At 37.3% G+C, this 26,150-nt stretch overlaps 1 protein-coding gene across 2 annotated transcripts in view; it reads left to right on the plus strand.

Moving 5' to 3' along the window:
• The first annotated feature begins 216 nt into the window (after positions 1 to 216).
• Positions 217 to 26,150, plus strand: part of PRR16 (proline rich 16) — a 227,204-nt gene continuing 201,270 nt past the window's right edge. For both annotated transcript variants that reach the window (XR_015714261.1, XM_087815507.1), the window contains exon 1: positions 217 to 425. Coding sequence is in view for 1 of the 2 variants with exons in the window: in XM_087815507.1 (XP_087671633.1) it covers positions 267 to 425 (159 nt within the window). In the remaining variant the exon portion in view is untranslated. The remainder of the gene's footprint in view (positions 426 to 26,150) is intronic.

Raw genomic sequence — 26,150 nt, forward strand, 5'->3', positions numbered from 1 at the left:
GGCGGCGGCGGCGGCGGGAGGAGGCGCAGGCGCGCTGCTCGCCCGTCTGCAGCCCCGCGCCGCGCGCCGCGTCTCGGGGAGTTGATGGCAGCACCACAGTGCGGCCGCCGGGCCGAGCGCCGAGCGCAGCCACCCGCCGCCGCTCGGGGCGCGTCCAAGATGTGGGGGGACTGGGGCGGCAGCGGTCGCAGCAGCGCCAGGGACCGGGGCGCGCAGCAGCCTCCGCTCGCCCGCCTCTGCTGACCTGCCTCGTTTGGCCCCAAAGAATGTCCTCCAAGTCCAAGGGGACCCCCTCCTCGTCCTCTCCAGCCGAGGGACCGCCGGCAGCCTCCAAAACCAAGGTGAAGGAACAGATCAAGATCATCGTGGAGGATCTGGAATTAGTCCTGGGCGACCTGAAGGACGTGGCCAAGGAACTTAAGGAGGTGAGAGGCGCAGGGGTGGGGAGGGAGTTCGCCGCCTTTTGCCCCCCGCGGGGTTTTGGTCGGGTTTTCGCTGGGGACCGCCCGATGTCTTAACTCCTAGGAAACTACAGTAAGAAGCCTGCAGACAGACTTTCTTTGCTCCGGCGACTCCTGAGAAGAGTTGTTGCACTTTTTTTTTTTTTGGTTTTAATCAGGAAGAGATCAACTAGTGTTTTAATCGATGGACCTGGGGTGTGGGAGGGGTGAGCGCGCGCGTCTCCGTCGCCGTGAGTGTGTACGGCCGGGGGAGGGGGCTAACGGGGGTGTGTCGACGGCGGGAGAAACGCGCAGCCCGGCCGGAGCGCGCGGGTGCCGCTCGCCTGCCCGCCTGGTCCCCCGGAGCCCGTCTGCCAGTCGCTCCTCGCCCGGCAGCCTCCCCCCGCTGGGGCTGAAGGGGGCCGGGCTCCGGGCCCTGGGCCAGGCCGGGGAGGGCAGCGTGGGGGAAGCTCGGCTCCCGCCCTCCTCCCCGCCTCTGAGCCCCGCTGGAAGGAAGGCGACCCGATTGCTGGCAGGAGCGCCCAGGCTTGGGGATGTGGAGGGGGTCTGGGACTTTCTCACTTTCGCAGTTTCGGAGGTATCCCTTGCCCTCCTCTGAACGTCGCTCCTAGCAACTCCGGGTCTTTCCCCCACCCCCTTCCTTCTTTGCTCCCATCTTGTTGCCACTTGGCATTGAACACGCGGAGCTTGGCGCATCGGTGTGCATGTTTGTGTGCGTGTGTGGTGCGTGCGCCAAGGTCTTGGCACTTGCGTCCTGGCTCTTGGAAACCGGTACAGTTTCGGTTCTTTCCCCGCTCCCCATCTATTCCACTTCTGCCCTCCCCCCTGCCCCCCACCCCTGTGATCCCCAGAGAAAGGAGCCGAGCCGGTATCGAGGCTGAGGCTGCGTAACTCGGGCTGCCGCTCCCCGCGGGGGCGAAGACCGGCTTGGGAGGCGTGGGGTCCCCCGCTAGCCGGGCTGGCAGCTGGCGGAGCTGGTGGCAGTGTCCAAAGCCCGCTGTCCTGCTACCGAAGGGCGCCAGGCGTGGATCTCCGTCTGGGAGTCCGCACCCCGCAGCTGCTCCAGAGCTAAGACTGTAACTTCAGAGGTGGTGGTGCCGGAGGCGGGAAGGGAAGGGGTGGGGCTTAGTCTAGGTCCAAAATTGTAATCTTGTTTCGGAGGCCAAGTGGGAGGAAATTGAGGGTTGTTTGGCTGTCTGGCCTCTAGAGATTAACCTCCTCTATCCAGTTTCCAATCCAAGTGCGAGGAAAGAGCCCCCCTCCCCCCCGCACCCCCTCCCTTCCTCTCCCTGAAGCCCATTACCTCTGAGACCAGAACTCGGCTTTTGTTACCAAATGCAAGTCTGTTGCCAGGGCCCACTCGTCGGCACAGTTGTGCTTGCCATGGCAAAGGCCATTGCTGTAGGTGTTCCGCAGGCAGAGCGTAATTCCTGCTGAGAGTGGAGATTGATTCGGATGATAGACGGGAAGATAACACTTGTCCACGTTTGCAGGGCTTCCCTGGGATCATTGCTTCACAACTGGCTGACAGATGGCGAGTTTATGCATCGAAATTCAAGTCTAAAGATGCTGTGCGTTTCTTTGTTAGCCATTCGTTTGACGTGTTTGGCAGACTGTGTTTTCATCTGAAACATTATGGCGTTGTAAAAATGAACAAATTTGGGCATGTTCCTTTTGGCAGAACTGTGCGTTATAGTTGTTGAGGTTTCTAAGGTCGGGGATGTCGGAAACGTACCTCAGCACAGTAGCATATTCTTATGGAGGAGGCTGAGTTTAAGAGAAAGGTAGTCAATCAAACTGCATCTACTGGCATTCCTTCCTTAGGATGTGTCACTCCGCTCCCTGCTTGAGACAGAATAAATGACAAGGCACTGCACATGGTCTTGGTGCCGCTTTGCCTCATTCTGTAAATATTTGGAGACCATGTAGAGCTCGCTATAGTGAAACTTTTAACCTCTCTGTGGTTCTTGGTTAGACTCACAAAGAAATAAATCAGGGAGTCTGTGGATATCTCCTCCTTTCACTCTTTCTGTGTCTTCATTTACCGGAGAATATTTAAGGGAAAAAATAGGCAGTTTATTAAGGGATGAAAAAGCATAGATAATGTACAAGCAAGTAAATGAAAGGATCTGTCGTCTAGACAGATCTAGAGATAAAATTCTGCTTGATGCTTTGGAAGTTTGATTAGCTGCCAGGGCCTCTTGGGGTAAAAATCTCACCCCTGAGAGTGAAATTTATGTGATAAATGATGTGATGTGATTGTTAATTATTTTTGTGAGGAAATCATCATCCTAGGTTTGCAGATGGAATTCTGTTATACTATGGCTGAAGCTCAAAACATTGGTTATTTATATAATATGAATGATAGTTATTTTGAGAACAAAATATTTATAGGGCATGTTTAACCTATAACCTTTTGCAGTTGTTCAGCATTTATCTTTTCAAGATAGTACTGCACATGTGACTGTGCATGTCTTTGATGTAGTTTTTAATGGAGGAGTAACTGAAAACTTTGTAAATTATAAACTTTGTTGGTCTCTATACTTATGACTTATAAATCCCATTATAAACTCATCAGTTGTTATACTCAATATTCTGGCAGTTTATCATTGGCATTTGTTAAATATAAACTGTTATATTTAGAATTCTAATTCTTTTATTGGCAATGCTGTGCTTTTAGGTCTCATATATTTTGATATAAATGAGCAGAGAGCTCTTATTACATTGGAACATAAATTAGTAATAAAAAAGTGATTAAGACTAGATTACTATATCAGTCAACATATGATACTTGTTTTACTTTTCTGCTTTTTTATTCTATGTAAAGTGCAATATATTTTTAAAGCATTCTGCTCTTTATTTTTACATAAACTTCAACAGTATTGGACTTTTGTTTGAGGTTATTTTGACATTGCTTTTCTTTTTAGAAGTTTTCTGGACTTCAGTTACCTGAAAATTCAGTTAGTGTGACAGATTTGAACATTATAGTAGCTTCTTGAAACACCAATAATTAGTAACAAAACTCCATTATTATTTTGGGATTTTTTTTGTGACTAGTTAATTATTACTGAATCATTTTTAATTAGATTATATATTGGAAGAAGAGGAACAGGATTTCTAGAAAGTATAAGTGCACTGTTATTCTGCCCTCAGAATTTAGTAAAACCTCAAATAACTTGACTTTTCAGAAATAATAGGGGTCTTTTGGTCTTCTATACTATAATGAAAAAGACAAGTATAATTCAACATATGTATTCAGCACCTCCTATAGGCTATATTATCTTTTCAGTGTTACCAAGATGAATAAGATATAATTTCCAGTCTCAGTGTGCTCAGAGGGTTAGTTTGGGATGCATTTATCATGTCTTTGAACATCAATAGTGTGAAAGGCATTACTGCTTTTAGTGTCCACCCTCACTATGATCTAATAGGCTTGGGGAAAGAAAGCAGAATTGAGAATACGAGTGAGTATATGTAGATTGATGAACCAATACTCATTATGTGCTTAGTAGTATGATAAGCCTTTGGTGACGAGAGCAGAAGCTTTAAAAAGACAGTGAGATATGAATTTTAAGAACTTACAATTTATTCAGATTCTCATGATTAACACAAAAGGATCAATGCCATATACAGGAGATCCCAAGTGTTACAACTAAATATTGGAGATTTTTACGAAGGATAAGTCCTTTGAGGGAAGGAAAGGTCAAAAAGGAAGATTTTGTGTCTTTCTTTGAGAAGTGGATAAGATTTGAAAAGGTAGAGAGGAGAAGAAATTAACAGAAGTAGTAACAGGAAGTTAATACAAGATTTATCCATGTTGCTTTTTTCTACATTAAAAAAAAATAGTGGTGAAACTCTAGAGTTTTAGGGATAAAATTAACTATTACTGGTTTTTAGGTGTGGGGTGATCCATTTTTAGAAATGTAGAAAAAAGAGCTATTGCTTTTTAAAAATAGTTCTCAAATAACCTGACATCTCTAGGTACCAATTTGCCTGTTCTTTTATAAAGATCTCACTGGTGAACTGTTTTGCATCAAATGTTGCTGTTAATATGGGATCGCAGATCTTGTTAGAGAGAAATTGGAATATGTAATAAACAGCCTTTTATTTGGAAACAAAATTCATTGCTGCTTTAGGTGAATTCTATTTTAGTTTAGACCGATTATAACCTTGAACAGTTTTTGCAGTGTTTCAATTTATAATTTTAAGTGACAAGGCTGCTCTGTGGGCTGAAGATATATATGTATATGTAGCTAAACCTTGTGTGTCGACAAGACTCTCTCGTAGGAACCAGGGAACCAGTTAAGATCATTGCCCTGCAGTTCGCTCATGTACTTCATGGGTGGAAATATGTGTCAGCCTTGTGACTGTGGATTGGAAAGCACCCACAAGTTTTCATAAACAGAAACAAATGAAACTTGTTTAATTTTGAAAAGTTTGAAAACTCATAGGAAACAATCCATTTGGGGGCTGATGAAAACAGAATTAACAATTATCTTCAATATATTTCTGTTTTTAAGTGTTTTCTATTTTTAATGGTTTATCTACTTGAAGTTGAGTAGTTTATTGCTCTAGGAAATCCTACCAGATATTTTTTGGTTAATGAGTCCATGCATATAAAATTCTTTGCTAGAAAAAGTTATAAAGAACAATCTCTGGATTGTTTTCCAAGTATTAAAGTTGTGAATGAATGAAATTTCTCAGTTCATTCAATTGTAGCAATAGCTGTGTTTTACTACTTTGTTCAACAGTCTACCTCCCAAACTGGAATATATTTACCAAGTGCTAAAATGCTTTTTAATTTTTCTTTTCTTAGGCATGATGGCTTAGGATGTTACTGAAAAAGCAGAATGATTCTGGGAAAATAAAGATAAACAATAACCATCTTTCACTGTCTCTATTGCCAACGCATAAAATCATTCAAAACTCAGAGAATTAGTTGATAAGAAATTCAAGCATCCTTAAAGTAATAAAGAAATGTTTGCTTCAGGCAATAGCAAAGTAATAGATAATAATACTAATCTAATAGGTTTTATTGTTACCTGGATTATGGTTTTTTTCCTACTGTTACTGCTCTGAGGATCTCAGGTATTTAAATCAAACTGTAGGAGAAAAAATAGAAATATGATTTTGAATAAAATATATATTTCCAAACAAATTTAACTACAGAAACATCTGCTGAACTAACTAATCATGAAAAGTTTCTTAGGCAATTTTTGAGAATTAGAGGGGTACAATTCCAATAGGCTGCCGATTCAGTTTTGATTGAAATGTGCATAACTGACATGAAGCTGAAAATAAAATACTAGAAAACAACAAAAGAAACTTTTTTCTTTAAAAAATAAATTTAATTATTTTTTTAATTAAGGCTTTCTTTTTTTTAGAGCAGTTTTAGGTTCAGAGCAACATTGAGGGGAAGATACAGAGTTCCCATAGACCCCCTATTCCCACACATGTGTAGCCTGTTTCATTATCGACATCTCCCACCAGAGCAGTAATTTGTTTACAAGTGATGACCCATTGACACATCATCACCCAAAGTGTACAGTTTACATTATGATTCACTCTGGGTGTTGGGCATTCTACGGGTGTGGACAAATGTATGATGACATGAATTCATCATTGTAGTGCTCTACCTATTCATCCCTCTCCCAACCTAACCCCAAAGGTGCTAGTTTTTTAAAGAACAGCTTTCATTTTTCCCTGATTTATAGAAGCAATACACTATAGAAAGTTTGAGGGGGGGAAATCTCAAAATTTTAAAGGAAAAATAAAACTTATCCTTACTGTCACACAAAAATAGATACATTGAACACTTGACTATATTTTCTTTGTTGATTTTTTTGGTACGAATATTTTTAACATAGATGAAGTCATACAAAATTATAGAAGTATATACAATGATTTCTACTATCTTGAATAGTACTAGATCATAACCATTATATAGATCTGCTATAAGTTACTTTATAGTCACTGTAATATTGGAAATTCTACTTATTTCCAAATTTTTATGGTTGTTAAATATCACTAAAAAGAACAGTTGGCAATAAAAATGGCTAAAACATATTTTACTTGGTGTCTGATATTCCTCTAAGTGCATTTATTTATATTTAAATCTTGTAATCTGCAAAACAGACATATGAGAGAGGTAATATTGTTATTCCATTTTATAGATAAGAAAACAGATGCCAGAGAAGTTAAGTCACTTGGCCAAGGTGACTTGATTGTAAGTGAAGAAGTGAAGTTTCAATGCCAGGCAATTTATTGCTAAAGCCCAGACATTTAAGCACTATTTATTATTAAGCTCTATTTAGTATTATGATTTTTTTCCATGTTATTAGAAGACAAGGGTGTGAAAATTTTAGTTTTCAATCCTTATTGCCAAAGTGTCTTCCAGGGAGTTTCACAAATATTTACTCCCAGCAGGAGTATATATGTAGAGATTGTTTCTTACATTTCAAGAGAAGCTAATAAACCTTTTAATTTAAGTATTGTTCTATAGTTTATTATTTGTTCGTGGTAGTGGTCATTGTTTTTGTGCAGTCAATTTGGGCACCAGTACTGAGGCAAAATTAATAGTGAGTTAATTAGACCTCACAGTTTGCATCTTCCAAATAAATAGGTGATGTAGTGAATTACTTTTGATCTATTTAGTCTTTTTTTTTTTTTAATTTATCTTTATTGTTGAAAGCATTACAGATGTCTTCTTTTTTCCCCCATTGATCCCTTCTACCAGTACTCACCCCCTCCCTGCCCCAGGCCTTCACCACACTATTGTCTGTGTCTATAAGTTATGCATATATGCACATAAGTTCTTTGGTTAATCTCTTCACCCTCCCACTCCACCCCCACCTTCCCTCTGAGATTCATCAGTCTGTTCCATGCTTCTCTGTCTCTGGATCTATTTTGTTCATTAGTTTATTTTGTTCTTTAGATTGCATATATGAGTGAGATCATGTGATGCTTGTCTTTCTCTGACAGGCTTATTTCACTTAGCATAATTTTCTCCAGGTCCCTCCATGCTGTGCCAAAGGGTAAAAGATCCTTCTTTTTTTTTTTTTTTTTTTTTACAGCTGCATAGTATTCCATAGTATAAATGAACCACAGCTTTTTTTATCCATTCATCTGCTGATGGGCAATTGGGCTGTTTCCAGATCTTAGCTATTGTATATTGCGCTGCTATGAACATAGAGATTCATATATTCTTTCTGATTGGTGTTTTGGGTTTCTTAGGATATGTTTTTAGAAGTTGGATTACTGGGTCAAATGGCAGGTCAATTTTTAATCTTTTGAGGAAACTCCATACTGCTTTCCATAGTGGCTGCACCAGTCTGCATTCCCACCAGCAGTGTACTAGGGTTCCCCTTTCTCCACACCCTCCCCAGTACATGGTGTTTGTTGATTTGTTGATGGAAGACAAACAATCCAATCAAAAAATGGGCAAATGACCTAGATGCTTCTCTAAAGTGGACATGTGAAAAAATGCTTAAAGTCACTAATCATCAGAAAGATGCAAATTAAAATGACAATGAGATATCATCTCACACCTGTCAGAATGGTTGCCATCAACAAGCGACAAGTCCTGGTGAGGATGTGGAGAAAAGGGAACCCTGGTACACTGCTGGTGGGAATGCAGACTGGTGCAGCCACTATGGAAAATAGAATGGAGGTTCCCCACAAAATTAAATATGGAACTGCCACTTGACCTATTTAGTCTTAAACAAAAATATTAATGAGAATATTACATAGCTTTTTTTATAGTATGACTTAGAAAATAAAGGGACAAACTGATGGGTACTTGCTGATATCTAGCATTGTATACGGCTGTTTCAAGTAAATAAAGGAATTTGGGAAACTTTTATTTTCTTTTGTTATTATCAAATTGCCTTAGAAGGGAGGTGCTATCCGTAAGTTTTCTAACATGTTTAGGGTTTGACAGTTGTTTTGCTTTCTCCTATGACTGATAAATCAAGAAGCTTGACAAATTCTTTACCAGGTACAGAGTTATTGAGCTGGCTAACAATGCTGTATGTATATTTATTATTTGATTCCCCATGTGAGTTTAGTGGAATTGACTGTAAGCCACCCCTCCCCTCACACATAAGGGACACAAGAAATGTCCTTATTCTAAAGTTCTTCATGCCTTTTTTACACTATCCAGTGTAAGATGGATAGACATGTTTTTATTATATTTAAAGTTAGTTTATTAGGAAGAAATACTCAATTAAGATTTCCTATAGGACCTAGGAAACCAAAGTCAGCACTACTTCAGCTCTAAACAAGATCCAGAAGGTAACATTAACTGAAACGAGAAAATACGCATATCTAAGTAATGTCCAAATCAAAGTAGACTTACAAGGTGCCTTGTTAAATCAGGACAGATGTTGCCTTATGTGGTGTCAACAAAAGGTTACTGCCAGCAGTCTAAAGCCAACAGGAGAACTCAACCGAGAGCATGGTAAAATGAGACACTTTATTCAGGTAAACAGTTTGTAAACCTGTGAAATGCAGCCTCTGGAGGAAACCGAAGGTGTACTCCAGGAGACAAAGGGATGTCCACCTTTAAAGAGAAAGCCCTTAGTCCCTGACTGATCCTTTACTTTTTGCAAATGAGGAATTAAAATTGGTACAGTCTGATTGGTCTATCACTGTTCTGATTCATTGGAATGGCTAATTCTGATTGGTCATTATGGAACTGCTCTGATTAGTTAGTAAGAATGCAAATGAGGATATTGTTGCACAGTTCCCATTGGACCAGGTGAGTCTCCACCCATTGGTCCAAAGACAGTACCAGGAACTGCTTTCTAAGGGTTGATGCAGGTGGCTGGGGCACAGTGCAGGAGGCTGAAAGCTTATTCTGTAGCTTTTCCCTTTACTTTTGAAAGCTGCTTCAGAGGCCTCTGTCAGCAATGACTACTAGACTCTGATTATGAATTTCGGCCCCATTAACCTCAAGGAGTCCTCGGCAGATATATTCCTTCTTGAGGTTCACAGTGGCATAAACTATTTTTATTTTTGAAAATGAAAGGGCATGAGGATTCCAAAGGAATTAAGCTTTCAGACTCTACTTTAGGTAAGAAATATGAACATTGTTAAGACAGAACTTATATTTATGATCTCCATTTTACCTCCTCCTGCTTTGCAAATGCTACTACAGTTTGATGTTTGAGATACAAGTTTACTTCCAGAATAACTGAAGTGAGTCAAATTATATGCCTATGCCCATTATGCCAGTTACTATGGTGTTTGGCACGCTATAAATAGATTTTTAACTACAGATAGCATATGACATTCTAGTCTAGAGAAAGCAAATTTGATGATTTTCAACCAGTTCTCTTCTCTAGTACTATACAAAAGCTAACAGATTGTTTATTTACCTCTTTCATTATATCAAATTTTATCCTAAGATTTCAAGCTGTATTCATGTGACAGAAAAATACCAGATTAAAAATATGTATCTGTCAAATTAATTGTCTTCTAGCTACAGTGGCTGTTATTTTCCCCCCCATATCACAGAACCCTTTGAAAGTTTATAAAATTATAGATATTCCTCCTGGAGCAAAAGCTCATACAAAAGTTTTTGCAGATGTTCAGAGAATCTTACGGGCATGAATATGGCTCAGATGAAGAGACAAAACAAGTGATTGATTCCCTTTTTCTTTTTTTAAAATTTTAGCCAGTTATTTGAGACCAGCTCCATAATTTTCAAGATCAAAAGTCCTGGCTCTACAAAAAGGGAAAAAGAAATACTGATGGCTGTAATCTGATGGTTTTTATTTCAGGGAGCCAAGGGTAGCTTATCAGCAATTTACTTTTCTTTGAGGGGTTCTGGTAGCTGGTCTCAGCATGGGAATATATATATATTTCAAATTCACTACTCTCCAAAAACTGAAGAATGCTCACGTGTAGAAAAGTTAACTCTCACATTTTGTTTTTTTATGATGTGTACTAGAGTACATCACTACATAAGACAAAGAGTTTCCAGAGCTTATTGCAAATTAAGCATATTCTCTTTATAAAACTGGTCCCAGAACAGCATTTTTTTGTTTTATTATTTCCCTGTGTGAAATTATTTCATGAATTAAGAAAGATTTATTGAATCCTTGATGTGTATAAGGCACTGTGCTGAAGACCATAAAGGATGTAAACATGAATAAGCTTAAGGACCTGCCCTTGACAAAAGTCACCTCCAGGAGGGTGAACTTTACCTATAGTGGCGTGCAAGAAGGACTACCTGGAATTCAGAGATGGAAGAAGCATTCATCTCACTTTCCATTTTAATTGATTTTCACTGCATTAATGAATTCTAAACTTTGCTTAATAAGATGAATAATACCTCCTATAATAATACATCATAGTTTTGTGATGTGAGGGAAAATCTTTCAAACTCATGCATATGCTGCTTTTTATTCCACATGAGAAGATTTTTCTTAGGGATTATGTTAATATACTGTAAAATGTCAACACTTAGTACTAATACCAGAAATTACTTTTTTGCAACATGTCTCTCCCAGTGTTCTCATGAATGCATTTGAAAACAATCAGCAACCAGTTATTGTTCTCTGAAAATTTATTAAATCATTCATAAAATAAATCATTAATGTTGTACATACATTGTGACAGTCAAGCTTTTGTAGTTATAGGCTTTCTACATTGTAAATCAATTTTAATAAAAAAGCTAAAAAGTTATGCAGAATTGCTGAAAAGGATAATTTTTTCTTTTTACTTTTGATGATAGTGAGAACACTATGAGGCAAACATAATTAAAAATAACTTTGTGCCTGGCCAGTGTGGCTCAGTGGTTGAGCATCGACCTATGATCCAGAAGATCACGGTTCGATTCCCAGTCAGGGCACATGCCTGGGTTGTGGGCTCAATCCCCAGGAGGGGACATGCAGAAGGCAGCCAATCAGTGACTCTCTCTCATCATTGATGTTTCTATCTCTCCCTCTCTCTTCCTCTCTCTGAAATCAATAAAACAAAACATAAAAGTAACTTTGTAACTTTAAAGCTCAAATATCAGAGGTAAGATTATGTCTGTTTACTTATATGTAGAATAAAGTATAAATTTAATTATTCCTTGCTTAGATAGATCATGGATTTTATAAATGTTTGAATTATCTTTTTTTTAATAATAGGAGAATTTTGAGGTTACATAGTGTAGAAGGGTGAACTCTCAGACTCTGAAGCTGTTCTTCTTGGTTTCAAATTGCTCAGCTATGAAATATTGAGCACATTACTTAATCTCTCTCTCTGCCTTCATTTTCTCCCTAAAATGTCAATGGTGATAATGATACTACCTACAGTATAGACTGGCTATGGAGATTAAAGGAGTTAATGCATATAAAGCACTTAGAATAGTTCCCATGTACAGAGTGAGAGCCATATGTATATTTGTAATTATTGTTATTATTATTTGAATTTGTCTGAGCCTCTTTTTTCCATTTGTTAAACAAATAATTGTTTAGCACCTACTGTATGCCAGGCACTGTGCTAGTTCTTGGAGATACAGTGTTTAACAAAATAGAGAAAATTCTTTCATGGAGCGTACGTAGAGAGTGGCGAGGGCATGGGGAAGACAGACCAACATAATAAATGCCAAATTACGTGAAATACTAGCAGGTGACAAATCTGATGAAGCAACAGAAGATTACAATGGGCTGAGCAGCGATGGCGAGGAGGTGCATGTTTAAGTTGGGTGGTCCAGGATAAGCCTCATTGAGAAAGTGACGTGACCACCGGTATCAGAAGAGAAGCTTGGAGGTGAACAAGCATGCATTTTGGGTATCTAGGGGAGCACTTTTCCAGTTAGAGGGAACAGCGGTGCAAGGGCCTCAGGGTGGGCTGTGTCCCACAGATTTTCGGAAGAGTAAGGAGGCCAGTGTGGCAGGAGTGAATGAGAAGGGACCAGAGGGCCATTGGGGAACACGTCTAAGGACTTTAACTCTTCTCAGAGTAAAATGGGAGCTTTGCAGAGTTTGGGGCAAAAGAATGAACGGATGTGATCTACTTCCATCTTTTCCTCCTTACCTTTGGTCTCTAGTTCAGGGTTTCTCAAACACAGCTCTGTTGACATTTTAGGCAGGTAGTTGTTGAGGGCTGTCTTGTGCATTGTATGATTTTTAGCGGCAGCCCTGGCCTGGGCTAAAAGATACCAGTAGCAACCAAAAATGTCAGTGTGACAAGTGAAAATATTTCTAGATGTTGCCAGATATCCCCTGGGGGGACAGGGGAAGGCCCCTCATTGGGAACTGCTGCTCTAGCTCTTCCCTCTTTTTCCATATTACTTCATATTGCTTTCTTTGCTACTCTTTTTATTTATTCATGCTTTTATTTGGTGTTTATCCATCAAGCATCAGGCCTTTATGTTTCTTCCAGATAGTGTGTTCTCTTTTGTTTTTGGATTTTTTTCCCCAAAGCATTATCTGCACTCTGCACTTTTTCTTTATCTGATTCTTTTTCCTTTCGCCGAATGTACTTCTAAAATACGCCTCGTTTTCATTTACCACCTCCCCTATCTCCTTTTTCATTTTTCACAATGAAATAAAAACTACACTGAAAAAAAGTTAAGGAAATTGGGTCCATATGTCTACTTTATGATTTGAGAAAAGAAAGGGAAACTCAGAAGGGACAACGGGAGAGGCCAAGGCTGAGCTGCTTGTCTTCTTGCCACTGTTAGTTCCTGTGTGAGGTCAGTGGCAACCCCGACTGGAAGGAAATGCTCTTCATCTCATCCGTCAATCAGTGCTGCGCTTCTCCTGCCCCTTGCAGCTCTGCAGAGGCAGGAGAGGGATGAGTGGTATCGTGGCAGAGGTCACGGAAGAAATGAGGTGATGGTGCGATGATGATGAACAGGACTAACGTCTGTTCAGGGGCAGTTCTGAGCCGACTCGTTGAATCCTCACCATTACCTTTGAGGTGATTATAATTGTTCTGCCTGTGGAGAAGCCGAGACCGAGAGGTTAACGAACATAGAGAGCGAGTGACTGAGTTGGACTCTTGATATTTCTCTTTTGTACCATCGCCCATGACCAGCTTCCCAGTTCCCAGCAGCGGCCTAGTCACGCCACTGTTTCCAGACTTTCCGCGTCAGTGTACTCTGTGCCCTCCCTCCTCCTCTGCGTCTTCTGCTCCATCCGCCACTGTCCCGTTTCTCGCTCTTCCTTCCTCTCTTCTCTTCCTGTCTGCCTCTTTTCTCTCTCCTCTTTTTCCTTCCTCAGCTTCCTCGTCAGCTTTTTTGATATGCCTCAATATCTTACCCTTTATCAACGTTTTTCTTTAAATGTCTCCTATGTGCAGGGCCGCGTGTTAGGCAATAGGAATAAAACAGTGAGCAGCACATTCATGGCCCTTGCCATCTGAAACTTATATGCTACTGGGGATACATTGTTCAAATAATAACAAATGATATTTATTAAGAAGTGTTAAAGGCTATTAAAGAAAAGCACATGATACAACAAGAGCGTGAAACCATTGATATGCTTTGTCTCGTCTTGCTGAAAGGGCTTCCAGATTGGCAGCTTTCTTCTTTCCCACTGCCACCTCCCTAATCCCTGTGTTACTAATTTCATGGCCGGAGTTTTAATAGCCCTAGAGCTAAGCTCTCTGTGTTCTGCTCTCCCAACTCATTCTCTAAACACTGCCAGATGAATCTTCTAATGCACTGGTTTCTTCAGGCCACTCCCCTGCTTAACAGATCACACGTGATGCTCTTGATTCTTAAAATGTCAAATGAATAAACCCAGGCTTCCAGCCTGGTATCCAGCAGTCTCATTTTTCCTGTTGAGTGAGTAACACAGAGCCCATCCCAGCCCATACTGACACCATCACAGTTTTTTACCTAACTTGAATCCTGTACTGATCATGCTTACAATCACCATGCCACTCACTACAGTGTATTTGCCTGTGTTACCTAACAATGGTTCCTTGTTTGCACCTTTTTGAAAAATCTAGTAACTTTCTCTGTTAGTCACTAACCATGTAATCTTCAATGTAACATTTAAAAACAATTAAAAAAAAAATTAACTTTAGAGAGAAAGAGGACAGGAGAGGGAGAGAGAAACATCTCTCGACTGCCTCATGCACGGCCCCTACTGGGGATCGAGCCCATAGCCTTAGCATGTGCCCTGACCGGGAATTGAACCAGCCACCTCTTGGTGCACAGGATGATGCCCCAACAACTGAGCCACACCGGCCAGGGTAATGCAACATTTTTAAAGTCTCACTTTCCTTATCTGATGAGGAATTTGAACTTGAGGATACAGTTTTTAGTCGCACTTCTTAAGATGTTAAGTGCTAAAAGTCGATCATTCCACTGGTACAAGAGAACCTGTTCGTTATCTAATCAAGAAAATAACTATCCATCTTCCCTTGTTTCTCCGATACCATCTTTTTCACCCTCCCCAGGTGATTCCCATTAGCATACAAATTAAAATACAGATAATAGTAAAATTCTTTCTTGACCCCACTTCTGAAAATTTTCATCCTACTGCCTAGCTCCAGTTTACAAAAAGCTTAAAAGAGTTGTCTATGCCTGCTGTTACTATTTTCTCCCGTTCTGTTCTCAACACACCCCCATCAGACCTACACTCTAACCACTACATCAAAACTGCCTCTCTCGGTTTATTTTTTCTTTTGTTTCCCTTGCCCAAGGAGATATATCAGAAAAACATATTGCTAGGAGAAATGTGCAAGATTTTACTGCTTATGTTTATTTCTAGGATTTTTATATTTCAAGTCTTACGTTTTGTCTTTAATCCATATTGAGTTTATTTTTGTGTATGGTATAGGAAGGTAGTCTAGTTTCTTTTTTTTGAATATATCTGTCCAATTTTCCCAACACCATTTATTGAATAGACTGTCTTTACCCATTGTATGTTCTTGCCTCCTTTGTCCAATATTAATTGACCATAAAGGTGTGAGTTTATTTCTGGGCTCTCTCTATTCTGTTCTGTTGATCTATATGTCTGTTTTTATGCCAGTACCATGCTGTTTGGATTACTATGGCCTTGTAGCATAGTCTGATATCAGGTAACATGATTCTTTCAACTTTGTTCTTTTTCTCAAGATTGCTGTAGCCCTTTGGGGTCTTTTGTGGTTCCATATAATTTTTTGGAATATTCTAGGTCTGTGAATACATCGTTGTTATTTTTTTGTTGCTTTTTAAGTTTATTGATTTTAGAGAGAGAGAAACATCGATTTGTTGTTCCACTCATTCATGCATTTGATGGTTGATTCTTATATATGCCCTGACTTGGGATCGAATGCACATCCTTGGCGTTATGGGGATGATGCTCTAACCAACTGAGCTACTTGGCCAGCGCCTGCCATCGTTATCTTGAAAGGAATGGCATTCAGTCTATAAGTTGCTTTGGGTAGTATGGACATTTTAGTGATGTTCATTGTTTCTATCTATGAGCATAGTATATACTTCCACTTTTTGTATCTTCTTCAATTTCTCTCTTCAGTGTCTTATAATTTTCTATGTACAGGTCTTTAGCATCCACATTCTCCCCAATACTTGTTTGTTGGTTTATTGATGAAAGCCATTCTGACAGATGTGAGGTGATATCTCATTGTGGTTTTATTTTGCATTTCTCTTGATGATTAGTGTCCTTGAGCATCTTTTCATATGTCTGTTGGCCATCTGTATGTGCTCTTTGGAGAAGTGTCTATTCCAGTCCTTCATGAATATGTTCTCACATTCAGTGAGTTGTCTTTTCATTTTGTTGATGGTTTCCTTTGCTATGCAAAACTTTTTAATGGAGAAAAGGGAACACTTGTGCACTGTTGGTGGGAATGCAGATTCATGCAGCTACTGTGGAAAGCAGTATGAAGTTATTAAAAAAATTTAAAATGGAACTGCCTTATGACCCAGCAATTGCACTTTTGGGAATATATCTAAAGAAACCTGAAACACTGACTGGAAAGAATCTATGCACCGCTATGTTCATTGCAGCCTTATTTACAACAGCTAAGATTTGGAAGCAGCCCAAGTGCTCATCAGTAGATGAGTGGATAAAAATGCTGTGGTACATTTACACCATGGAATACTACTTGGCCATTAAAAAGAAGAAAATGTTACCTTTTGTGACAGCACAGATGGACCTGGAGAGTATTATGCTAAGCGAAATAAGCCAGTCAGAGAAAGACAAATAATATGATTTCACTTAGATGTGGAATCTAATGAACAAAATAAACTAACAAACAAAATAGAAACAGGCTCATAGCTAGAGAGAACAGACTGACACCTGACTTGAAGAATGCTGTGCTTTGCTGACTTTTACTTTTTTGTTACCTTTACTTATCCTTCTTCTAGGGTATCTGAGCTAAAATCCTGATCCTTCTTTAAAAAAATAAAATTATTTATACTTCCTTTCTTAGTGTTTTTACTCAGTCTTATAATTTAATTCCACTGATAGGTTCATGACTTGCAAGTTTGTATCTCCACCCAGACCTTTCTTCTAAACTTACACGGCTAACAGTCTTCTCTATCTGTCTCCTTGTATGTCTGAGAGAGGTCTTTACTTGACCATGTCCAAAATCGAACCCCGATCTCTTCCCTCCCTCAAAACCGAATCCTTTTCAGTCTTTCCCATGTCAGTTGATGTCTTCTCATCCTTCTGGACCTTGGAGTCATTATCAACTCCTCTTTCATGCATTATATACAGTTCACCAGAAAGTCAACTCGGCTATGCTGCATCTTCAACATGTTTCCTGTAACTGACCAATTCTTATCTCCTCCGCTGCTACCCTGGTCCAAGCCAACGCCCTCTCATTTGGGTTGCTACAATAACCTCCTGACTGCCTTCTTTCTTGCTTCCTTAAGCTTTTTTTTTCAGCTCAGGAGTCAGGGTAAAGTTATATCACATAACTCTTCTCAAATCCCTGTAGCGACTTCCCATGTCATTCAGAGTCAAAGTGCTAACAATGGTTATGAGGCCTCACAACATTTTCCTTCCTCCCCTGTTATCGCTCTGCTCCCCTCTCCGTTCTTGCTACTTTATCTCCAGCCTGCACTAGGTTTTTCTGTTTCTTGAATATTGTTCGCCTTTCTTGCCATTAATCAATCTAAATTTTAAATTTACTGGAGAATGACATATAAAAAGAGAGATTGGGTACTGTTTACATGAGTTTTAATCACTTCTCTGTGTCCCTAAGAAATATGCATGCAGTTTGTTGCAAAGGTCCAATGTTATGTAAAGTACTCAATAACTAGGTAATAACAGTATTTGGCTGCTTTTTCTTTTTTTTTTCTTTTATGTACTCCCTCTAGTGTTCAAAAATATGAGTACTTATAATTAGCTTATTCAGATACTGAAGAGCAGGTGTTAATGTAGTAATAGGGCATTCTCAACTTGATACTATTTTGTTTTTCTCTGGAGATTATATTGTCTAGTTACTGAACTTTCAATATATTATAAGAAGAACATTCTCTCTCTTGTTGCCTGTGGGATCTGATCCTGCCTTTTTATATGCATATTTTCAGTCTATTCACTTCAATCATGGATAAATTGGACTTCTTTGACTTTTTCTGTTTTAAAGACTCTACCATATTGCAGGGTTTTCCTTAATTTTCATTACTGAAGTCTAGGTTTTAGTTGGGCAATTTGGATATGAACAGAAAGCTTCCCCCAGGCTAAATGTATGCAAAGTGAAAAAAACCACTATATTGCTATATTGACTAGAGGAGTATCTTTGAACTTGGAATTTAAAACATTGAAATAATTTATATCACTTTGCTTTAACATATTGGAACATTATTTAAATACGTTAGTTTCAAACTACCTTAAGAAATAACCAAGATATTTCTAGGAACAACAGAAGAAATAATGTATGCTGTTGTCATTTAATATCATAATAATTGCTTGCATATATAGAGAAGATAATTTTAAATTGTCAAGTTAAATTATTACTATTTACCAGTTTTTAAAAATGAAAGACTAGTGTTTGAAATTAATTTTGCTAAACTGACATAATGTTACTTATACTGGATTAATGCTGTAAAGTTGTTGTTTTTTAATCACCCGAGGATAAATTTTTATTGATTTTAGAGAGGGGGATGGGGAGAGAGAGAGAGAGAGGGAGGGTGGGAGGGAGGGAGGGAGGAGATATTGATCAGTTGACTCCCAAGTGCAACCCACAACCTAGGTATGTGCCCTGACCAGGAATTGAGCTTGCAGTTCTTTGATGCATGGGACAATGCTCCAGCCAACCAAGCCACCTAGCCAGGGCAATGCTGTAAAAATTTTAAACCACTTTGATTCCTGTTATTTCAGTTGCTTATTATCAGATGAAGTGAAAAATATTGAAAGAATAAATTGCTTTCAATGACTTAGAGAAACATTGTTTTCTAAGTCCTATCTACTTTCTGGAAGTACTTTGATATTGTAATGATTAATGCATTTTAAAATGGAATTTAGAACTCAGCATTCATCCTGTGCATTTTTTTTTAGGGAGATTTATATTCAATACTTAAACCTTATTCATAACAGGCTATATTGTATGTCCTTTGGGAAACTTACATTTTAAAAGAATACGGAATAATATGGCACAGCATGGCTGTTTGGGGTTGTTTCATTAATCACAGACACTGTGCACCAAAAATGCTTGAGAGTTTAACATCTGCTTTCTGAAGTCCCTAATACTCATACATATAATGTTTAATGAACTCCATTACTCAACAACAGCCTCTTAGGTTATCTTGGTTCTGATACAGAATACCAACTTGGCCAATAACACTAATAGGATTTTTTGTGCTATGGAAACAGTTACAGAGAAACTATCCAGATTCTTATTTATAACGCTTTTCTTTTTGCCACTCCACTAAAAGTGGTTCTATCTTATATACTGATAATGTTGTATTACCTAATGTAGTTAATTCTTATAATGTAAAACTTAACTCTTTCTTAGATTTGAAATGTCTCTAACCATATTATGTTCTTTTTGGTTCCCAATCCTTCTTTCCTGGGAAAACTGATGAAGAAAAAGGGATTTCAAGAATGATTAATAATTAGATAATGGGATTTCAAGAAAAAGGGATTTAATGAAACAATACTAACACCTGAACAGTGTTGCAGAGAGAGAGAAAAACATAAAAAAAAAATAAAGGGCTATCATTGAATGGGGAATGTAGTTAGTAAGTTTTTCTGTACAGTCAGGACACTATTATTAAATATTTAATGAACCTGAAGAAAGGCTGTTATTTACTAAGTTGATAAAAGATGATAATTGTCTTAAATTATGAGGAAAGCTCAACCAATTAAAAATCTTTTAGTCAGAACCTTTGATCTCCTATGCAATTATAATATAAAATCACCTTATTTCACTCTATACTAATGGTAAATATATGAGGATGGATTAAATTCACGTCTCCAGAAGTCCTTCTCTAAGCCACACTGTAGAGCACTCCTCACCTTGGCATTGACCAAAGTACTATTTGACCATAAATTACATAACAGGCAGTGCTTTGGCTGATTAATTCCCTTCAATATTTGTTAATTTTCTTTTTTTGTTTTTTTGGGGGGTTTTGTTTGTTTTTTTGTTAATTTTCAAATAAAATGTAGATACACTACCAACATCTTAAAATATATCATTACAGATATTAGTTCCATTATTAGTGTAGGAGAAGTATTTAGTATACATGTATGTATTATAAAATTCTTCTGGAAGTGTTTGGAAGATCTTTTTGTTTCTTGTAAAGTAAAGCTAAAAATATTGATGCATTGTATTAATATCTTATAAATTTTAGCAAGCATGTCATTTTTATCAATACAGGAGGATAGCCCGGCCAGCCGTGGCTCAGCGGTTGAGCATCGACCTAGGATCCAGGCGATCAGGGTTTGATTCCCAGGCAAGGCACATGCCCGGGTTGTGGGCTAGGCAGCCGATCAATGACTCTCTCATCATTGATGTTTCTATCTCTCTCTCTCCCCGCTCCTTTCCTCTCTCTGAAATCAATAAAGATATGTTTTAAAAAAATACAGGAGGATAGTTTTGCATTAACAATAAAATAAATAAAATTGTTGCTTAATAAAAGTATTGCTTCAGTGCACAGTATTACTTTAAAAACATGATTTGATTAGTTACAAAGAAAAAGTTAAATTATAGCATATTTATGGAATTAAGTGAAATTTGTTTCAATTTACTTAGAATATTTTCCCCTAATAATTTTTGAAATTGTTTAATGATTATACTCAAAAAGGTTTCCATTACCAAAGAGAACCAAGAAATACCCAAATTTGATTTATTACCCAATTTGTCATTCTGACAAAAATAACTAATGGCTCATTTTTTGTTGCTATGACTGCCATACAATTTTTCTCAGGAAAAAAATTTTAATGGGCATATTACCCACAGGGCGTTTTCTCCCTTACAGTCGGGATGTGTGCTCCATGAGCAGAAGGACCTTGGATATCTGTTATGTTGCTTTACCCATTTGGTTCAGAGCAGTGGCTTTCATGTAGTAGCCAGCAAAGTATATTTAAGGAAGACCTGGAAAAGGAAAATTTAACATTTGTTTCTTGACAACTATATTTAGCTGATAAAGAATGAATAAGGAATTTTCAGTATCTGAACATCTATAATTTGTCTTATATCAGGTCCCTTTGTGCTGCTCTCATTATTTCAGAATTCAACTATTGTAATGGCTAAGGTATGTTAGATTATCCTGCAGTAGTAAATAACCCTGAAATCTCAGTCATTTAACTCAACAAAGGCTTTTTGTTCAACACACTATACTCTCCGATGCAAGGTGGAAGCACCTCTGCTCCGAAGAGTTGCTCAGGGTCCCAGGCTCTTTTGATGCCGCTATCTGAACACATGGTTTCCAGATTAAAAAAAGGGTGCCAGGAGAGTTCATACCTATAGCTCTGTCGTTTGGTCTGCAAGTGGCACAGACTGCCTGTGCATGCAGAACTGTCCCCCTAATCTAAATGCAAGTGAAATGAATCCTGCTTACGAGCTCCTGATGAAGAAAATCAGTTGGGACTCCATGAGCCCAGTTTTGTCTTAACCACAATGTCACTCTTTATAGATTCTTGTTTTTCAAAGTAAGGGCTATGGCATATTTATTTAATTGGTTGGTTTTACTCTCTCTCTCTCTGTCTCTGTCTCTCTTTCTCTCTCTCTGTCTCTCTGTCTCTCTCTCTCTTACTTACACAGAGGGTTTGCCAGACTCGATAAATTTGTCATTATTTCCCAAATTTACTGGAATAAGGATTCTGGTTTTTGGAGACCATCTGTCAAAATTAGTATTCTGTGGAGCAATTTTAGAAAACATTCTTCTGTATCAAATCAGAATGTGTCATAAAAAGAAGAAAATCACATTTAGTGGAGGCTTTAGCCTATAATAAATTCATGGAGGCATCACTTTTGATTGTGCTTGTCAATAAAACATAAATAGAATAATAATATAATAATTATATCATTTAGTTTATCATTAAGACATATTTCTGACCACTTGGATGTCAGATCCATAGCCAAGGACCTGAAATTAAGAGAGAAAAGAAATGCCCATACCTGACTTAAATGAATCTTAACTAATTTTTGAAAAGATCATGCACTAAAACAAATTTACTTATTTCAGTCAATTCCAACTTGGTGTTAGTTGGCACAAAATACTAACAATCTTAGTTTTCAGTCCATACATACCAAATTAGAATGGGTTCTAGATTTTCTTTGCCCCCTAGAGATATTCATACCGGCAGGAGTGTGAAACAAGCATACAGCCCAACAGGAAGGAAAATCGAGAATGACTGTTAAAAAACAGGCAAATTCACAACAACTAACCATATTTTTTAATAGAAATAATTTTATTTCTCAATTACTCAAGTTATCCAAATGAAGTTAAATTACCAGTAGCATACTCTGATTTTAAAATGTGAGGCAAATGAATAAAACATTTTAAATGATTGTCAATTCAAGTATTGAAAGTGGAAAAAGTTTGATTCCTTAAAACGATAAGCTGCAGAAATACGGGATTTTTATATATATTCTCCCTTCTCTCTACATAAATTAGAAGACAATGTTATAATGCTGTTTTGAATTTATAGAATAAAATATGTCATACGGATTTTTATTCCTCATTTTCCCTCTTATAAGATTGTGTGATAATTATGAAGTTTGGTGCCTAGTCTTTAAAGTAGTTATTTTAAATTGCATATATATATATTTTCTGTAATTATATAATTCTTTGATTTAAAAATTATGTATATAGTTGCAGAAATATGTCTGCTTCTGGGGAGAAGGGATGTATATATTTTTTCTTCCCTAAAAATAATTTTTATACTAATTGAAGTAATATAATTGATTGACTTGAGTACAATCATTTCATATATATAACTTAGGTTAGCAATTTAAATGAACAGTTATGGACTTCCACTAATTTATAGCTACAAAGAAATCTCAACTGTTACATTTTAGGATATGTCTAAACCAGTTTAGAAGAGTGGATTTCAATGTATTTTTCTATATCTTATATAAAAATTGAATTTTTGTAACAATTTGGTATAATTTTCTTAAAATTGTTTTCAATATTTTCAGAAAAAGTATTAAGATAACTAGTGATTGTCCTGAGTTTGAAGCATTTTATTAGTGAAGAATTATAAATGGACCATACATGCAATTAGGTGTACTTTTCGGCATATGTTTGTTGGACATACATTTTGGATAGTGGCAAATGCCAACATTAACAAGATTATGTATGTGCTTATAACACCTGCTGTTTGTACCTGCTATGAATTTTCTGAAGTTCTCTTAAGTGAAAGCAATGATGTATTGTGCAAATTAGAGCCCAACTGCAGTGGAATTATTCATCATGAGTTACTAGTGAGCCTTTTGCAGATGTTGGTGTAAATTATGTCTAGACTTAGTTTTTAATGTTTATCTGCTGTCACACTGAGCATAGCATGAGAAGTCACATGAAAAGAGTCAAAAGTGACTAGACCCTGTGATTAAATTTCTTTGAAATCTTTTAGCCTGAAAATACATTAGAAATACTTTACCTTAATCATTCCTCTCCTTGTATATTCTGTATTAACTTAGACACAAGACCTAAGGTCATACACTGTCTCTTCTCTATTTGTATTCATTGCCTTTTTCAACTGTCTACCAGTTGAAAGGAATGATGTCACTTCCAAGATCATAAAGCATTGATAAGAAAATTCATTAGAAGCATCTAACCAAAGAATTGTAATAACACAATTATCAGTATAAATAATGTTACAAAATATGAAAATGAAGTTAATAAATTATAGTGCTCAATATCTCCATAACCTTTCATTCATATATAGAAAACACATAGTATTCAGTTTACTAATACTAAGGTTGTTCTGGGGAGCTATTAGTTTTTGTTTGCTCGTTTGTTGGATTTTTAATTAAAACAAAACAAAAAAGCCTTATTAATTGTGCTAAAGACTGCTTTCTACATAAGTTGTTAACACTTTTTCTTGTCTTGTTTTACCAAAGTCTTCGATAAGTTGGTATTATTTTTAAAATTTAAGTTTTTCATTTTGAGATAATTATAGATTTGCATGCAGAGTAAGAAATTATACAGAGAGATCACATGTATCTTTATGCAGTTTGTTCCACTGGTAATATTTGGAAAAACTGTAGCACAGTATCACAACCAGGACATTGATATAGTCAAGATGCAGAATAGTTCTGTCACCACAAGGATCTCTCTTGTTGCCTTTTTATAGCCTCACCCAATCCCTTCCTGTCTCCACCCCATCCCTAATTCCTGCCAATCACTAATCTGTTTTCCATTTCTACAATGTATTAGTTCAGTATTATTATATAAGTGGAATCATACAATAAACAATCCAATTGAAAAATGGACAAAATATGAACAGACATTTCACCAAAAATTATATACACCTAGAAAAAGAGCAAATGAGAAGATACTCAAAATCATTAGCCATCAGGGAAATGCAGTTTCCTTTTGCGATTGCCTTTTTTTCACTCGTCATAATTATCTGGAGATTCACTCAGATTTTTATGTGTATCAATAGTTTCTCTCTCTTTAATGCTGATTAGTATTCTATGGTATAGATGTACCATAACTTGTTTAACCACTCACCCATTGAAGGACATCTGGGTTCTTTCCAGTTTGGGGCTATTATATATATATAAAAATGTTATAAACATTTATGTACAAGGTTTTGTGTGAACATAAATTTTTATTACTCTGAGGTAAATGCCCAAGTGTGCAATTGCTAGATTATGTGTCAGTTCCATGCTTAGCTTTATGAGAACTATCAAATGGTTTTCCAGAGTTGTTTTATCACTTTTTGGTCCCACCAACAATGTATGGGTGATCCCCTTTCTTAGTTTCTCTACATCCTGACCAGCATTTGATGATGCCACTACTTTTATCTTAGCCCTTCTGATATGTGTGTAGTGATATTTTATTGTGGTTTCATGTTGCATTTCCCTGATGGTTAATGATGTTGAGCATCTTTTCATTTGCCCTTTCACTAAGCATACATAATCTTTGGTGAAACACCTGTTCATATCTTTTGTTTATTTTTCAATTGGATTGTTTATTTTTTTCTGTTGACTTTTAGTTTTTTCTATAATCTAAATACTAGTTCTTTGTCAGATATATGGTTGTATAATATATTCTCTCGGGCTGTAGCTTGTCTTTACCCTCTTCACAGGGCCCTTCTTAGAGCAAAGGTTTTACAATTTGATGAGGTTCAGTTTATCATCTTTTCATTTTATAAATCATGCTATTGGTCTCAAGTATAACAACTCTTTGCCTAGCCCTAAAGCCTGAAGGTTTTCTCTTATTTTTTCTAAAATTTTATGTTTTGCATGTTACGTTTAAGTCGGTCATCCATCTTGAGCTAACGTTTGTATAAGATGCAAAACTTAAGTTAAGGTTCATTGTTTTGCCTATGGATGTCCACTTGCCCCAGCACCATATGTTGAAAAGTCAGCTTTTGCACCATTGTGAAAAAATCACTTGGACATATTTCTGTGGGACTATTTCTAGATTTTCTATTTTGTTCCATTGGTCTGTGTGTCTGTCCCTCCAGTGATACCACACAGTGTCGATTATTGTTGCTATATAATAAGTCATGAAGTGGGGTAGACTGATTCCTCCCACTTTGTTCTTTTCCAAAATTATTTTAGCTATTCTAATTTCTTTGATTTCCATATAAATTTTAGAATAATTTTGTGAATCTCTATAAGGTTTTTTGATAGAAGTAATATTCTTTGATTTTGATAGAAGTAATATTAAACCTGAATATCAATTTGTGGAGTATTGACTACTGTACAGTGTTGATTCTTCCTATTCAATGAACACAATATGACTCTCTGTTTATTTAGATTTTACTTGATTTATTTTATCAGAATGTTGTGGTTTTCTGCATAGAGTCATGTACTATTTTATGAGCTTTCTCCCTATGTTTTTGCGTGGTTATAAATGGTATCATTTTTAATTTCAGCATCCACCAGATAATTACTAACATACAAAGATACAATTGATTTTTTATGTGGATCTTATGTCCTGTGACCTTGCCTATATCATATTTGAAGTGAAATTTCTTATAGACAGTATATAATTGAATTATTTACATTACTTATCTCTTCTGTTTAAGTGATGGATTTAAACCATTTATATTTCATATGATTTCTGGCATGTTGAGGCTTAAGTTGGTCATTTTAGTTATTTTTTTCTTT

The sequence above is a fragment of the Miniopterus natalensis genome, chromosome 3 (assembly GCF_054644295.1).
Source record: "Miniopterus natalensis isolate mMinNat1 chromosome 3, mMinNat1.hap1, whole genome shotgun sequence".
Lineage (NCBI taxonomy): Eukaryota > Metazoa > Chordata > Mammalia > Chiroptera > Miniopteridae > Miniopterus > Miniopterus natalensis.